The following is a 16,929-nucleotide window of genomic DNA, read 5'->3' on the forward strand; positions in this document are numbered from 1 at the left end:
CAGGGAGAACAGTCTATGACTAGGGTGGCTGGAGTCTTTGACAATTTTGAGGGCCTTCCTCTGACACCGCCTGGTATAGAGGTCCTGGATGGCAGGAAGCTTGGCCCCAGTGATGTACTGGGCCGTACGCACTACCCTCTGTAGTGCCTTGCGGTCGGAGGCCAAGCAGTTGCCATACCAGCCGGTGATGCAACCAGTCAGGATGCTCTCGATGGTGCAGCTGTAGAATTTTTGAGGATCTGAGGACCCATGCCAAATCTTTTCAGTCTCCTGAGGGGGGAATAGGCTTTGTCGTGCCCTCTTCACGACTGTCTTGGTGTGTTTGGACCATGATAGTTCGTTGGTGATGTGGACACCAAGGAACTTGAAGCTCTCAACCTGTTCCACTACAGCCCCGTCGATGAGAATGGGGGCGTGCTCAGTCCTCTTTTTTTCCTGTAGTCCACAATCATCTCCTTTGTCTTGGTCACGTTGAGGGAGAGGTTGTTGTCCTGGCACCACACGGCCAGGTCTCTGACCTCCTCCCTATAGGCTGTCTCATCGTTGTTGGTGATCAGGCCTACCACTGTTGTGTCGTCGGCAAACTTAATGATGGTGTTGGAGTCGTGCCTGGCCATGCAGTCATGGGTGAACAGAGAGTACAGGAGGGGACTGAGCACGCACCCCTGAGGGGCCCCCGTGTTGAGGAACAGTGTGGCAGATGTGTTGTTACCTACCCTTACCACCTGGGGGCGGCCCGTCAGGAAGTCCAGGAGTCAAAACATGACTTAGTACTTGGTGGCAAAACCCTTGTTGGCAATCACAGAAGTCAGACGTTTCTTGTAGTTGGCCACCAGGTTTGCACACATCTCAGGAGGGATTTTGTCCCACTCCTCTTTGCAGATCTTCTCCAAGTCATTAAGGTTTCGAGGCTGACGTTTGGCAACTCGAACCTTCAGCTCCCTCCACAGATTTTCTATGGGATTAAGGTCTGGAGACTGGCTAGGCCACTCCAGGACCTTAATGTGCTTCTTCTTGAGCCACTCCTTTGTTGCCTTGGCCGTGTGTTTTGGGTCATTGTCATGCTGGAATACCCATCCACGACCCAGTTTCAATGCCTTGGCTGAGGGAAGGAGGTTCTCACCCAAGATTTGACGGTACATGGCCCCGTCCATCGTCCCTTTGATGCGGTGATGTTGTCCTGTCCCCTTAGCAGAAAAACACCCCCAAACCATAATGTTTCCACCTCCATGTTTGACAGTGGGGATGGTGTTCTTGGGGTCATAGGCAGCATTCCTCCTCCTCCAAACACGGCGAGTTGAGTTGATGCCAAAGAGCTCCATTTTGGTTTCATCTGACCACAACATTTTCACCCAGTTCTCCTCTGAATCATTCAGATGTTCATTAGCAAACTTCAGACGGGCATGTATATGTGTTTTCTTGAGCAGGGGGACCTTGCGGGCGCGGCAGGATTTCAGTCCTACACGGCGTAATGTGTTATCAATTGTTTTTTTGGTGACTATGGTCCCAGCTGCCTTGAGATCATTGACAAGATCCTCCCGTGTAGTTCTGGGCTGATTCCTCACCGTTTTCATGATCATTGCAACTCCACGAGGTGAGATCTTGCATGGAGCCCCAGGCCGAGGGAGATTGACAGTTCTTTTGTGTTTCTTCCATTTGCGAATAATCGCACCAACTGTTGTCACCTTTTCACCAAGCTGCTTGGCGATGGACTTGTAGCCCATTCCAGCCTTGTGTAGGTCTACAATCTTGTCCCTGACATCCTTGGAGAGATCTTTGGTCTTGGCCATGGTGGAGAGTTTGGAATCTGATTGATTGATTGCTTCTGTGGACAGGTGTCTTTTATACAGGTAACAAGCTGAGATTAGGAGCACTCCATTTAAGAGTGTGCTCCTAATCTCAGCTCGTTACCTGTATAAAAGACACCTGGGAGCCAGAAATCTTTCTAATTGAGAGGGGGTCAAATACTTATTTCCCTCATTAAAATGCAAATCAATTTATAACATTTTTGACATGCGTTTTTCTGAATTTTGTTGTTGTTATTCTGTCTCTCACTGTTCAAATAAACCTACCATTAAAAATTATAGACTGATCATTTCTTTGTCAGTGGGCAAACGTACAAAATCAGCAGGGGATCAAATACTTTTTTCCCTCACTGTAGCAACAGTATCCAGGCGGTTGTTGCCCATGGAGATTCTGAGGATGTGCATTGGTCTCTCAGGGATTGGAGGAGTTCAGTGGAGGCAGGTAATATGATTGGTTTGTCATGATTTATGTGGTATTTTATGCCTTTTTTTGTTTCCAGTGTAGCTCGTGTAGACAGATTGTCTGATTAGGTAAAAATGCAATACAATATTTCCTATGTTATTCATGTATTTACAAAAAAGTTTAGTTTCCTTGCATAATTAATTCATAGATTGTTGAGTTAATAAATTGATAGACTGTTTATGCCAAGTATTCAGTTTGCTTATAACCTTCAGAATCCATAATAATAATAATAATAATAATAATAATATGCCATTTAGCAGACGCTTTTATCCAAAGCGACTTACAGTCATGCGTGCATACATTTTTTTTTTTTGTGTATGGGTGGTCCCGGGGCTCGAACCCACTACCTTGGCATTACAAGCGCCGTGCTCTACCAGCTGAGCTACCAGCTGAGCTACATAATAACTTGATAAACGGAAATCTCTGATCAATATTTATCTTAGATCGATTAGCAGTAAAGTAAAAAGTCTGGAGAATCAAACAAACAATCAAGCATCATACGACTATATGACTATATGACTGATATATACAGTGGGGAAAAAAAATATTTAGTCAGCCACCAATTGTGCAAGTTCTCCCACTTAAAAAGATGAGAGAGGCCTGTAATTTTCATCATAGGTACACGTCAACTATGACAGACAAAATGAGAAAAAAAAATCCAGAAAATCACATTGTAGGATTTTTAATGAATTTATTTGCAAATTATGTTGGAAAATAAGTATTTGGTCAATAACAAAAGTTTCTCAATACTTTGTTATATACCCTTTGTTGGCAATGACACAGGTCAAACGTTTTCTGTAAGTCTTCACAAGGTTTTCACACACTGTTGCTGGTATTTTGGCCCATTCCTCTATGCAGATCTCCTCTAGAGCAGTGATGTTTTGGGGCTGTCGCTGGGCAACACGGACTTTCAACTCCCTCCAAAGATTTTCTATGGGGTTGAGATCTGGAGACTGGCTAAGCCACTCCAGGACCTTGAAATGCTTCTTACGAAGCCACTCCTTCATTGCCCGGGCGGTGTGTTTGGGATCATTGTCATGCTGAAAGACCCAGCCACATTTCATCTTCAATGCCCTTGCTGATGGAAGGAGGTTTTCACTCAAAATCTCACGATACATGGCCCCATTCATTCTTTCCTTTACACGGATCAGTCGTCCTGGTCCCTTTACAGAAAAACAGCCCCAAAGCATGATGTTTCCACCCCCATGCTTCACAGTAGGTATGGTGTTCTTTGGATGCAACTCAGCATTCGTTGTCCTCCAAACACGACGAGTTGAGTTTTTACCAAAAGTTATATTTTGGTTTCATCTGACCATATGACATTCTCCCAATCCTCTTCTGGATCATCCAAATGCACTCTAGCAAACTTCAGACGGGCCTGGACATGTACTGGCTTAAGCAGGGGGACACGTCTGGCACTGCAGGATTTGAGTCCCTGGCGGCGTAGTGTGTTACTGATGGTAGGCTTTGTTAATTTGGTCCCAGCTCTCTGCAGGTCATTCACTAGGTCCCCCCGTGTGGTTCTGGGATTTTGCTCACCGTTCTTGTGATCATTTTGACCCCACGGGGTGAGATCTTGCGTGGAGCCCCAGATCGAGGGAGATTATCAGTGGTCTTGTATGTCTTCCATTTCCTAATAATTGCTCCCACAGTTGATTTCTTCAAACCAAGCTGCTTACCTATTGCAGATTCAGTCTTCCCAGCCTGGTGCAGGTCTACAATTTTGTTTCTGGTGTCCTTTGACAGCTCTTTGGTCTTGGCCATAGTGGAGTTTGGAGTGTGACTGTTTGAGGTTGTGGACAGGTGTCTTTTATACTGATAACAAGTTCAAACAGGTGCCATTAATACAGGTAACGAGTGGAGGACAGAGGAGCCTCTTAAAGAAGAAGTTACAGGTCTGTGAGAGCCAGAAATCTTGCTTGTTTGTAGGTGACCAAATACTTATTTTCCACCATAATTTGCAAATAAATTCATTAAAAATCCTACAATGTGATTTTCTGGAGAAAAAAAATCTGTCTGTCATAGTTGACGTGTACCTATGATGAAAATTACAGGCCTCTCTCATCTTTTTAAGTGGGAGAACTTGCACAATTGGTGGCTGACTAAATACTTTTTTTCCCCACTGTAGATCATATGACTATGCTGTTTCCAATGGGATATTTTGAGGTGAACCGGGTCAAATAATAGTAGGCGGACATACTCATGTAACCTTCAGAGCATCTAAAATACATCCTACTTACAGTTTATTTATACTGTCTCTCATCTTAATTAACATTGTTTTACACTGTAATTACCAGTGTAATACATGCTTGCTGATGGGTTTTTATAATAAGAATATTTACAGTACTAAGAAAAGACCAGATCATCAAAGGAGTCCTTTAGCTGGTATCATAACTGGGCAATGTTGGCACAATTGTTAGCATACCCTTGGACTATCTTAAAGTATTCTGTGAAGTTGCTCTGAATCGCCACCCTAATGATATAGGCCAATGATAATGTCATTCCAAAAAATGTTAACAGCAAAGCTAGCCAGCATTAATAACGACAAAAATAAAGGCCCTTCAACTTGCACTTGATATAAATGCAATTAGCGAGCTGTTACATTCAATTTGATGACTCATGAAGTAGAACTGGAGTCAGGGAAATAAAAGGAGTTAAGAACACTTCAACTTTTCTATAGAACATGGCACATGCAGAGAGCCTAGGGTGGATGAGAGAGAAAAGGTGGATCGTAAGTGAGAGGCAATCATCTTCACTTTGCAGTCAGGGTAGCCATTAGCAAACCCATTAGAGTGAAGCCAAAAAGCTTAAAAAGGATCAAATGTGACTATAGTGGAGAAAAAAATAGAGAAAAAACACCCGCCGCCTCTCCACCCCCCGCCCCCACCCCCCACACACCCCCATTTGGAATGCTAGATATAACTGCTCATGTCGATTGTATTTGTAGTGAGTGAGACCAGCCTAAATGCATGTGCCAATCTATGTAACAGTGGGTAACACACAGGGAACAAGAAATTCTCTCCCACTCTCTAGTACAGTTCAGTTCTGACAGAGATTTTGTCCTGGAAGGGATATTAAATAGAATGTTTCTTTTTTCAGTTTGATAAGGGACAGAATTCGTTCTGATGCATTTTGTCCCTTGATTTCTAAATTAGTAGTTATAAAGAAGACCTGGGCCATAGTCATCAAGCATCTCCTAAACCAGCTTCTTACAGGATTCTTAAGATTTTTTTTCTCAGAAGTTTGATAAATATCGGCTCAGATCCAGTCCATTTTGATTGACAGCAAAAGGTTCCAGTGAGTGACAGCCAGTGACCAGCTGAATGTGGGACGAGCCTATGGGAGCATTGATTTCTACAGACCTTTATTGACACTATGAGACAGAGGCAGCCAGACCAATAAACAAACACCACAGAGACAAACAAATACCATTGTCTGCCATGTATTTATCATAAAGGGTGTTGTGTCAATACAACCTCTAAGTTCATCTCTACAGAAAAATAAAATATATTATATACACTACATGACCAAAAGTATGTGGACACCCACTCGTCGAACAGCTCATTCCAAAATCATGGGCATTTATATGGAGTTGGTCCCCCCTTTGCTGATACAACAGCCTCCACTCTTCTGGTAAGGCTTTCCACTAGATGTTGGAAAATTGCTGCGGGGACTTGCTTCCATTCAGCCACAAGTGCATTAGTGAGGTCGGGCACTGATGTTGGGCGATTAGGCCTGGCTCGCAGTGTTCGATGGGGTTGAGGTCAGGGCTCTGTGCAGGCCAGTCAGGTTCTTCCACCGATCTCAACAAACCATTTCTGTATGGACCTCGCTTTGTGCATGGGGGCATTGTCATGCTGAAACAGGAAAGGGCCTACCCCAAACTGTTGCCACAAAGTTGGAAGCACAGAATCATCTAGACTGTCATTGTATGCTGTAGTGTTAAGATTTCCCTTCACTGGAACCATAAAAAACAGCCCCCGACCATTAGTCCTCCTCCACCAAACTTTATAGTTGGCACTATGCATTCGGGCAGGTAGCGCTGTCCTGACATCTGGCAAACCCAGATTCGTCCGTTGGACTGCCAGATGGTGAAGCATGATTCATCACTCCAGAGAACGCCTTTCCACTGCTCCAGAGTCCAATGGCGGCGAGCTCCAGCCGACGCTTGGCATTGCGCATGGTGATCTTAGGCTAGTGTGCAGCTGCTCGGCCATGGAATCCCTTTTCATGAAGCTCCTGACGAACAGTTCTGACTTTGCTTCCAGAGGCAGTTTGGAACTCGGTAGTGAGTGTTGCAACCGAGGCCTACTACATTGCGGCTGAGCCGTTGTTGCTCCTAGACGTTTCCACTTCACAATAACAGAACTTACAGTTGACCGGGCAGCTCTAGCAGGGCATAAATATGACGAACTGACTTGTCGGAAAGGTGGCATCCTATGACGGTGCCACGTTGAAAGTCACTGAGCTCTTCAGTAAGATAATTCTACTGCCAGTGTTTGTCTATGGAGATTGCATGGATGTGTGCTCGATTTTATACACCTGTCAGCATGGGTGTGGCTGAAATAGCCGAATCCACTAATTGGAAGGGATGTCCACATACTTTTGTATATATAGTGTATTTCATTCAACATTTTTGAGGCAGTTCCATCCTCTGACCACTTAGATGGGTGTTTGACATTTTGTTAAGAGTAAAAAATCATAGCAATTAAGGTGAGACATCATTTAAGGCCATGTACAGCCACAGTATTTAAAACCCTTATTGTTCCATTTCAATTTCATCAATGGCTAAAATATGGCGACTAATTTGTCACCAAACTCCAAAGCTCTGATTTATGCCGCGTTCACGTGCTAGTCGGAACCAGAAAACTTGAACATTTCCGACTTGCTAACTGGTTGAACGTGGAACGTATATAACTACAACTAGTTAGCAAGTCGGAGTTTCATAGTTCCGACTAGTACGTGAATGCAGCATAAATCAGAGCTTTGGAGTTTGGTGACCAATCACCATGCACCAGACAGACAAAGCTTGGAGCCTGGCTGTTTTTTCATTCGTGGAAACAAGCTGGAGCGTGCGATTTCATTGGTCATTATCTCTCAGAGAGACAGACAGATATGTCCTTTGTCTCCGTGTGGCTGGAGGAAGATGTTACATTTACCGTGTCCCCAGCCCGTCATAACTCACCCCAAAGGACCATTACACTCTCCCTTTAGGCATCCGCCCAATAACTCACAACCCGCATGTCTTTCCTACTTTCCATTATATCTTCAACAGATTCTCACAGGAATTAAACAAAGAAAAGAGGAGATTAGAATGTTGAAATATCACGGTATCGATTACTGCAGCTTTTCAAAGATAATGTTTTAACCATATGTGGTGGGGGGAATGTTGAAAGCATGAGCTAGCATCACGCCACATTGAGGGCATTGGAAGAGGCTTGCATTTGACAGTGCATGCTTTGCTCATAAAAGATGGAGACTGCCTGTGTGATTGCCTTTGTGAGTTCCTGGAAAAGACATGGGTGCAATGTCGTTCGTATTCATTTTCCATATTTCTTTTGTAAGTATAAAAGCAGGAGAACTGAAAGTGTGGAATATTTTGTCTGTGTTTGTGGTTGGAGCAAAATGGAAACCGTGGGGCACATTATCGCTTGGCACCCAACAGAATACAGATGGGTATTATTTACTTTTGTAAAACCCTAGATCTTAGCCCTGGCAGCGTTGGCATCAGGCACTCCTCTCCTGCCACTCCAAAATCACTTGGCGTTACAGGATTAGATTGTCGGCAGGACGGGTCGTGCTAGTGTTGAGGGCATTCATTAATTCCTTGTCTATGTAAAGTACAGACATTTGATGAGTAGTTGGGCTGAGAATGGGATTGAGAATGTCTCAGAACAACATCCGAAGGATTGGGAAAGTTGCCATCTGATGTTTACTTGACGACTATCAAAGATGCCCCTTTTATCCGTCCTGAAAGGGACTATCATGTTGTTGTTTAATGACTAAGAAAGATGCCACACTTCATGGACACATTTTTCACTGTTGCATTCTCAGTGTAGTTGTGTTCAGGCTCTCCTCCTTCCTTTCTGTGGATACAACTGCCACTGGGTGTCCTAAAATGTATACAGTACACTTTAAGTGATGTCAGAGGTCAAATGTTGATATGCTAACTGCAGTCTCCCATGGCTCAACCCCTCATACTGTCATGCGGAGGGCAGCCGTGTACTAGCTTGTACTAGCATGTCACATTCATTGCCAGGGTGATGAGCCGACACGTTTGGGTATTTACCCCCAGCCATGCAACATGCATGTTCTCCCAATTGCCATTCCAGATCTTGGTCCAAAATACATCAGGTTTGGGTTGAGGTCAATGTCGTTTCACTTCAGTGAATGTGGAAGATATATTCAGGAATTGTAAATTGACCATTATTTTCTGAGATATATATATTTTTTAAATATCACCTACTGTAAAATAGACTTGGCCCCAATCCTTAAAACCCAAAGATTACCCAATGTCAAAGTGACACACACCAAAGTTATTAGTTACACAAAATGACTATTTATCCCAGTACAAACCAGGCCCGACCCTGAACAGGCGTGTCCAGGGTGGTATGGCCACAAGCATATTTGTTTACCCCGTTTTCTCCCTGAATTAGGTCCCTTGGCTCATCTTTGTAACTCCTCAATTGGCTCGAGAGAGGCGTAGCTGGGCGTACTTCTATCCACATTCCTCCAACTGTGCTATAATAACTTGGGGTGCACGCATTATGACAGCAAAAATATCTACAAAAACTGTGGGATTCAGTCCTTCTTGGACCTGCAAGCCTACTGTGTAGTGCACCAGTGTCAATCCGCATGACTCAAAAACGCATTATCCCTCTGAGCTAAAGCCTAAACACAGCATTAGTGCTAACACGTCTTCCCGTCCAAGGCAAGGTTACTCATCAAGCATAGTTTGGGGAAACCAATTCTGGCACGTTAGCAACGCTACCATAGTTAACGTCACTGTCAAGGCCCACTCGCTTGTTAAAGCCTATTGGCTCTCACAGGATGGATGGTGGTTGATAAGCCCATGGTGTCATCTCCCTACAGCCTGAGGGCAGCTGAGTCACCATCGGTCGCCATCACTCCGTCTTGCTGACTCACACCCTCAGAGCCGGGCTATCTCTGTTGACTTAGCCACAAGGCGACAGGCATCATCTCAGCCACCTAAACCCTAACCTCAGGGCCCCTTTGTGACGTCCTCTGGTACTGCTCAACAGCATGTCCTAGACTAGAGCATACAACATGAGGCTATGGATCATGAGGCTATGGTTGAACCATCTACAAGCCACCGTCACACTTGGCTGGTGGTGCGGTCTGTTTGGGATTTCGCCAACCCCTCTCTGTTTTTCTTCCTTACCAAACAAGATCAACAAGAGGGGAGCTGGCTACAGCACATACAGAATGGGACTAGCCTATCATCACACTGATGCACATTCATAATCATTGGCTATTGTTCACTGACATTTTCTATAGCAATAGAAGGAGGAGAAAGAGTAGTGTCACTTACCCAGCATCACTCCCGTCCCCGCATATTAAGGCATCCTTAGCTCCCTCCACTTTGTAGTAGTTGTCTGAAAAAGGAGAAAGAAAAAAATGGATGAGTGATTTGATCATTTCATTTGATTACATTGCCCCAGTATTGCTGAATGTGCCCAAAAGCATTAGCATTTCAAGGTTAAAAGTCTTTCAGTGGTACTCAGACCTTTGACCAGAACTCCTTGTCCTGAAAAGGCAGCCTGCCCTGCTTGGGGAAAGTTGTTTATTGACTGTATTATATTAATCATAAGTGCCATCATTGATCTCAAATCAGCCACCCTTAAATAACCCACTGGACGTATGATTCTAACCGTTTATCAAATTAAGAAAATGGTATCGTTTTGTGTTTCACCCGAGCTTTTAGCTTTTAGGGACCAATACGGAGGCCTGCCTGGGACATTTTTCCTATTTTTAAGGTGATGTATAGCAGAGCCTGCTTGAAGTTGAAGGGGGGGGATTAATGAATGAATGAATAGCAATAGCAGAACCCAGAGACTGTGTTCAAATCAAACCAAATCAAATGTTATTGGTCACATACACGTGTTTAGCAGATGTTATTGCGGGTGTAGTGAAATGCTTGTGCTTCTAGCTCCGACAGTGCAGTAATATCTACAAGTATGGATCATGAGGCTATGGTTGAATCATCTACAAGCCACCGTCACACTAGCCTGGTGGTCCGGTCTGTTTGGGATTTCGCCAACCCCTCTCTGTTTTCGTTCCAGTGCAGTGTTGCTGCCGACTCCCACAAAAAAGACGAGTCTTATATTTTGACAAGTCTGTTTTGTGTTTTTTTAAATGAGCTATACATCGTTGCTGTGTTAAAGAAAAAATAATAGATGCAATCTCAGGAATAAATATTGAGCTGTTCTTTGTTTTTGCCTTGTTTGTTTGGCTGTGGTTTTTACTGTCATTCCATCATGAAGCATGTCGGGATGGTCAGGCGTCATGCAGTCTCATCATGTGACAACCATTCACGATTAGAGGAACGTCAGTCCATTTAAACATCAGTGTTGTGAAGCAAAGGTTAGCACGCAATAATCTGTGTTGGTGAGGGTTGACCCTAGTAGGCCAATCGCTGCAGGGCTGTCTCTGTTATTGCCTGTTTGGATAGTACGGTACAGATGACAATGGAACAGAACACTGCCATGTCCTGTGTGTCCCTAATGAGCCTCAAACAACTGCTGTGTGACCATTTTTCTAGGGTACACATTATCCCCTGCAAACATGTTATGCTATGGCTGCATGTAATGTTTGGTTGATGTCACTGTCACACAACAACTGCGAGACTCACCCAAAGCTAACAGACCCACGACCAACAACGTGACCATATTAGTGCAGTTAAGAAACATCAATCACTACGACAGCATGTGAGCCAGACCTGGGTTCAACTAGTTGAAATCGTTCAAACACTTTAGCTGTGTTTGATTGAGCTTGGCTGGTGCAATGGAATCAATGGAATAGTCCCAAAAGTGTAAACTCTGCCCAAGTGGCACTCCAGGCAGGCTAAAGCAAACGCTGAGAGTATTTGAAAGATTTCAAATACTGTTTGAAACCAGGTCTATATTACAGCATGTTAATCTTATACGCTAACATATAAGCTACTGCTCTAGCGTTGTTCATTTATTCATATTTCAAGGATACTTCACATATCATATCACACTTTAATAACACACGTAGCCATGAGTAAAAACTCAACGTCACAAAAACTTGAAGCAGGCCCACGCCATTTCATACGTCTAATTAGATTGTGTCAGTGGCAGGGAATATAGAGTATTCTAATTTTGGCAAAAAGCTATCCAGTACAGGAAATCTCCAATAGACGAGAGGTCTGGAATTTGATGCCAAATGTCTATTTTTTGACAAGGTTTTGGTAACATTTATATATGTGCATACTGGCTATCCTTAGGCAAACACATTTTGAAGGGAAATGTACAGTGGGGAAAAAAAGTATTTAGTCAGCCACCAATTGTGCAAGTTCTCCCACTTAAAAAGATGAGAGAGGCTTGTAATTTTCATCATAGGTACACGTCAACTATGACAGACAAATGGAAGGAAAAAAATCCAGAAAATCACATTGTAGGATTTTTAATGAATTTATTTGCAAATTATGGTGAAAAATAAGTATTTGGTCACCTACAAACAAGCAAGATTTCTGGCTCTCACAGACCTGTAACTTCTTCTTTAAGAGGCTCCTCTGTCCTCCACTCGTTACCTGTATTAATGGCACCTGTTTGAACTTGTTATCAGTATAAAAGACACCTGTCCACAACCTCAAACAGTCACACTCCAAACTCCACTATGGCCAAGACCAAAGAGCTGTCAAAGGACACCAGAAACAAAATTGTAGACCTGCACCAGGCTGGGAAGACTGAATCTGCAATAGGTAAGCAGCTTGGTTTGAAGAAATCAACTGTGGGAGCAATTATTAGGAAATGGAAGACATACAAGACCACTGATAATCTCCCTCGATCTGGGGCTCCACGCAAGATCTCACCCCGTGGGGTCAAAATGATCACAAGAACGGTGAGCAAAAATCCCAGAACCACACGGGGGGACCTAGTGAATGACCTGCAGAGAGCTGGGACCAAAGTAACAAAGCCTACCATCAGTAACACACTACGCTGCCAGGGACTCAAATCCTGCAGTGCCAGACGTGTCCCCCTGCTTAAGCCAGTACATGTCCAGGCCCGTCTGAAGTTTGCTAGAGTGTATTTTGATGATCCAGAAGAGGATTGGGAGAATGTCATATGGTCAGATGAAACCAAAATAGAACTTTTTGGTAAAAACTCAACTCGTCGTGTTTGGAGGACAAAGAATGCTGAGTTGCATCCAAAGAACACCATACCTACTGTGAAGCATGGGGGTGGAAACATCATGCTTTGGGGCTGTTTTTCTGTAAAGGGACCAGGACGACTGATCCGTGTAAAGGAAAGAATGAATGGGGCCATGTATCGTGAGATTTTGAGTGAAAACCTCCTTCCATCAGCAAGGGCATTGAAGATGAAACGTGGCTGGGTCTTTCAGCATGACAATGATCCCAAACACACCGCCCGGGCAACGAAGGAGTGGCTTCGTAAGAAGCATTTCAAGGTCCTGGAGTGGCCTAGCCAGTCTCCAGATCTCAACCCCATAGAAAATCTTTGGAGGGAGTTGAAAGTCTGTGTTGCCCAGCGACAGCCCCAAAACATCACTGCTCTAGAGGAGATCTGCATGGAGGAATGGGCCAAAATACCAGCAACAGTGTGTGACTTACAGAAAACGTTTGACCTGTGTCATTGCCAACAAAGGGTATATAACAAAGTATTGAGAAACTTTTGTTATTGACCAAATACTTATTTTCCACCATAATTTGCAAATAAATTCATAAAAAATTCTACAATGTGATTTTCTGGAGAAAAAAAATCTCATTTTGTCTGTCATAGTTGACGTGTACCTATGATGAAAATTACAGGCCTCTCTCATCTTTTTAAGTGGGAGAACTTGCACAATTGGTGGCTGACTAAATACTTTTTTTCCCCACTGTATATATTTTTTGTAATTCAATAAAAACAGAAATTTTAGAAAGGAGGCATTTTGCCCCACTATTGGGGCCCCAAACATACTCACTTAAAATCGTACTACTTTATTAAAAACTGGTTACAATATTTCTCTCTAACCAAGTGGATTATTTATCTTTATGCTCCCCTGTTCATTTGCCCATCTTAATCTTTTACTTTTATTGGCCAGTCTGAGATATGGCTTTTTCTTTGCAACTCTGCCTAGAAGGTCAGCATCCCGGAGTCGCCTCTTCACTGTTGACGGTGAGACTGGTGTTTTGCGGGTCCTGTTTAATGAAGCTGCCAAGTTGAGGACCTGTGAGGCGTCTGTTTCTCAAACTAGACACTCTCATGTATTTGTCCTCTTGCTCAGTTGTGCACCGGAGCCTCCCACTCCTCTTTCTATTCTGGTTAGAGCCAGTTTGCGCTGTTCTGTGAAGGGAGTAGTACACAGCGTTGTATGAGATCTTCAGTTTCTTGGCAATTTCTCGCATGGAATAGCCTTCATTTCTCAGAACAAGAATAGACTGACGAGTTTCAGAAGAAAGTCATTTGTTTCTGGCCATTTTGAGCCTGTAATCGAACCCACAATTGCTGATGGTCCAGATACTCAACTAGTCTCAAGAAGGCCAGTTTTATTGCTTCTTTAATCAGCACAACAGTTTTCTGCTGTGCTAACATAATTGCAAAAGAGTTTTCTAATGATCAATTAGCCTTTTAAAATGATAAACTTGGATTAGCAAACACAAAGTGTCATTGGAACACAGGACTGATGGTTACTGATAATGGGCCTCTGTACGCCTATGTAGATATTCCATAAAAAAATCAGCCGTTTCCAGCTACAATAGCCATTTACAACATTAACAATGTCTACACTGTATTTCTGATCAATTTGATGTTATTTTAATAGGACAAAAAAATTGCTTTTCTTTCGAAAACAAGGACATTTCTAAGTCACCCCAAACTTTTGAACGGTAGTGTATATATATGAAAAGTTTATAGACCTAACTTCATTAAAGTATATACTGTATATATAACTTTTTCTAAATGACAAAATATTAGATCAATGTACCTCAACATTGTTTTGTTGGGATGACTTATAAAGTTGAGATGAGACAGATGACATTTTTAGACTAGTGGCATCAAGGGAAAGACTAGTGGCATCCAGGGAAAGACTAGTGGCATCCAGGGAAAGACTAGTGGCATCCAGGGAAAGACTAGTGGCATCCAGGAAAAGACTAGTGGCATCCAGGGAAAGTGTTGGGGGAAAAAGTGGTTTCTGTGAGAATTACAGGAGGGGGGTGTTTAACCCTGGGGGGTGTTTAGCCCTAAGCCACCCTATACAACAAGTCTCTTTGGCAAAAGGGATCTTTGATCTCAATAGGGTCAGCCTTTTTAACTAAAAGATACATTAATTAATTAATTAAACGGCCGTTTAAGGGGGCGCTAGTGAGCAAGCCATGGAGTAGGTCACGTTTTTCCGAGCTCCTGCTGAAATTGCATTTATTTAATACTTTCTTCGCGCTTTGACCCAAAAAGAAATAGGAAACACAGCCTTTGAATGATGTGCTTTACTTTGTTCAACTTTAATTTTTGGTTTTAATGCGTAAATCAACAGTTTAAGTTCAGCGAAGTCACTGACAAAAGAGAAAACACTAGGCCCAAGATGAGGAGCTCGAGTTCTTCAACAAGTGGGAGCAGCGGCTCCTCCCCTCGGCTCGGCGAAAAAATGAACACAGAGGATTTGAAGGCCGAGATTCTTGCTGCCCTCAGAGCGGACCTTTAATCTATTCTCAAGTCGGAACTCAAGGAGGCGCTCAGTGAGGACTCTAATTTTATTAAGTCGGAGTTACAAGCAGTCAAGAAAGAACTCGCAAAGCATACAGCAATGGTTCGTACTGAACTGGATACAGTTAAGAAAACTGTCTACGACATGGAACAAGGCTTGTCAACATGCTCAGACGACAAGACTACGCTATAAACCACGGTTAAGAAGCTCAAAACTGATGTGGAACAATGCATACATTTTAACTTTTTGTTTTATAACATCTTTGTATTTTTTAAACTATTTGATTATATTACTCATTGTATATCATGCCTGCTTTAAGTCTGGTTTTGGGGTGGGGCTCCGTTTGATTTGGTAGGGGATCCGTGTGTGTTCTGCCCTCTACCTGTTCTGTCTGTTATTTGTATAATCATAAAAAATGCCAAATAAAAAACTGACGCACAGCGCTCACCTTCGTCTGCGATGAAGTCTTTGAGCGAGGGCCACGTCCGGTTGTTGCAGAAGAAGGTGGTGTTGGTGTTGAGGGTGCTGTTGATGCAGTGCGCCGTGCTGCGGACGCACTTCTGCCGCAGGTTACCCATGAAGAGCTGCAGGCCAATGAGGGCAAACACACTGAGGCAGAACACGGTCAGGATCATCACGTCTGCTAGCTTCTTCACCGACTGGATCAGCGCGCCCACGATGGTCTTCAGGCCTGCCCAAGGTGAATAGGTCAGCACGCACACACATGGTCATAGAAATGGACACAGGGTAAATATAAGCTATCTTTGCTGAAAATTGTTATTATGTACAGTGGGGAAAAAAAGTATTTAGTCAGCCACCAATTGTGCAAGTTCTCCCACTTAAAAAGATGAGAGAGGCCTGTAATTTTCATCATAGGTACACGTCAACTATGACAGACAAAATGAGAAAAAAAATCCAGAAAATCACATTGTAGGATTTTTAATGAATTTATTTGCAAATTATGGTGGAAAATAAGTATTTGGTCAATAACAAAAGTTTCTCAATACTTTGTTATATACCCTTTGTTGGCAATGACACAGGTCAAACGTTTTCTGTAAGTCTTCACAAGGTTTTCACACACTGTTGCTGGTATTTTGGCCCATTCCTCTATGCAGATCTCCTCTAGAGCAGTGATGTTTTGGGGCTGTCGCTGGGCAACACGGACTTTCAATTCCCTCCAAAGATTTTCTATGGGGTTGAGATCTGGAGACTTTACAGAAAAACAGCCCCAAAGCATGATGTTTCCACCCCCATGCTTCACAGTAGGTATGGTGTTCTTTGGCTGCAACTCAGCATTCGTTGTCCTCCAAACACGACGAGTTGAGTCTTTACCAAAAGTTCTATTTTGGTTTCATCTGACCATATGACATTCTCCCAATCCTCTTCTGGATCAACCAAATGCACTCTAGCAAACTTCAGACGGGCCTGGACATGTACTGGCTTAAGCAGGGGGACACGTCTGGCACTGCAGGATTTGAGTCCCTGGCGGCGTAGTGTGTTACTGATGGTAGGCTTTGTTACTTTGGTCCCAGCTCTCTGCAGGTCATTCACTAGGTCCCCCCGTGTGGTTCTGGGATTTTTGCTCACCGTTCTTGTGATCATTTTGACCCCACGGGGTGAGATCTTATCGTGGAGCCCCAGATCGAGGGAGATTATCAGTGGTCTTGTATGTCTTCCATTTCCTAATAATTGCTCCCACAGTTGATTTCTTCAAACCAAGCTGCTTACCTATTGCAGATTCAGTCTTCCCAGCCT

At 43.4% G+C, this 16,929-nt stretch overlaps 1 protein-coding gene across 1 annotated transcript in view; it reads right to left on the reverse strand.

Moving 5' to 3' along the window:
* The window catches only part of scn5lab (sodium channel, voltage gated, type V-like, alpha b), a 220,230-nt gene that overhangs the window by 119,807 nt on the left and 83,494 nt on the right, over window positions 1-16,929 (reverse strand). The window contains exons 7-8 of the mRNA XM_041879935.1: window positions 15,623-15,865; window positions 9,821-9,884 (exon numbers count right to left, since the gene is read on the reverse strand). Coding sequence (XP_041735869.1) covers window positions 9,821-9,884; window positions 15,623-15,865 — 307 coding nt within the window. The remainder of the gene's footprint in view (window positions 1-9,820; window positions 9,885-15,622; window positions 15,866-16,929) is intronic.

Source organism: Coregonus clupeaformis, chromosome 7 (assembly GCF_020615455.1).
Source record: "Coregonus clupeaformis isolate EN_2021a chromosome 7, ASM2061545v1, whole genome shotgun sequence".
NCBI classification, from domain to species: domain Eukaryota; kingdom Metazoa; phylum Chordata; class Actinopteri; order Salmoniformes; family Salmonidae; genus Coregonus; species Coregonus clupeaformis.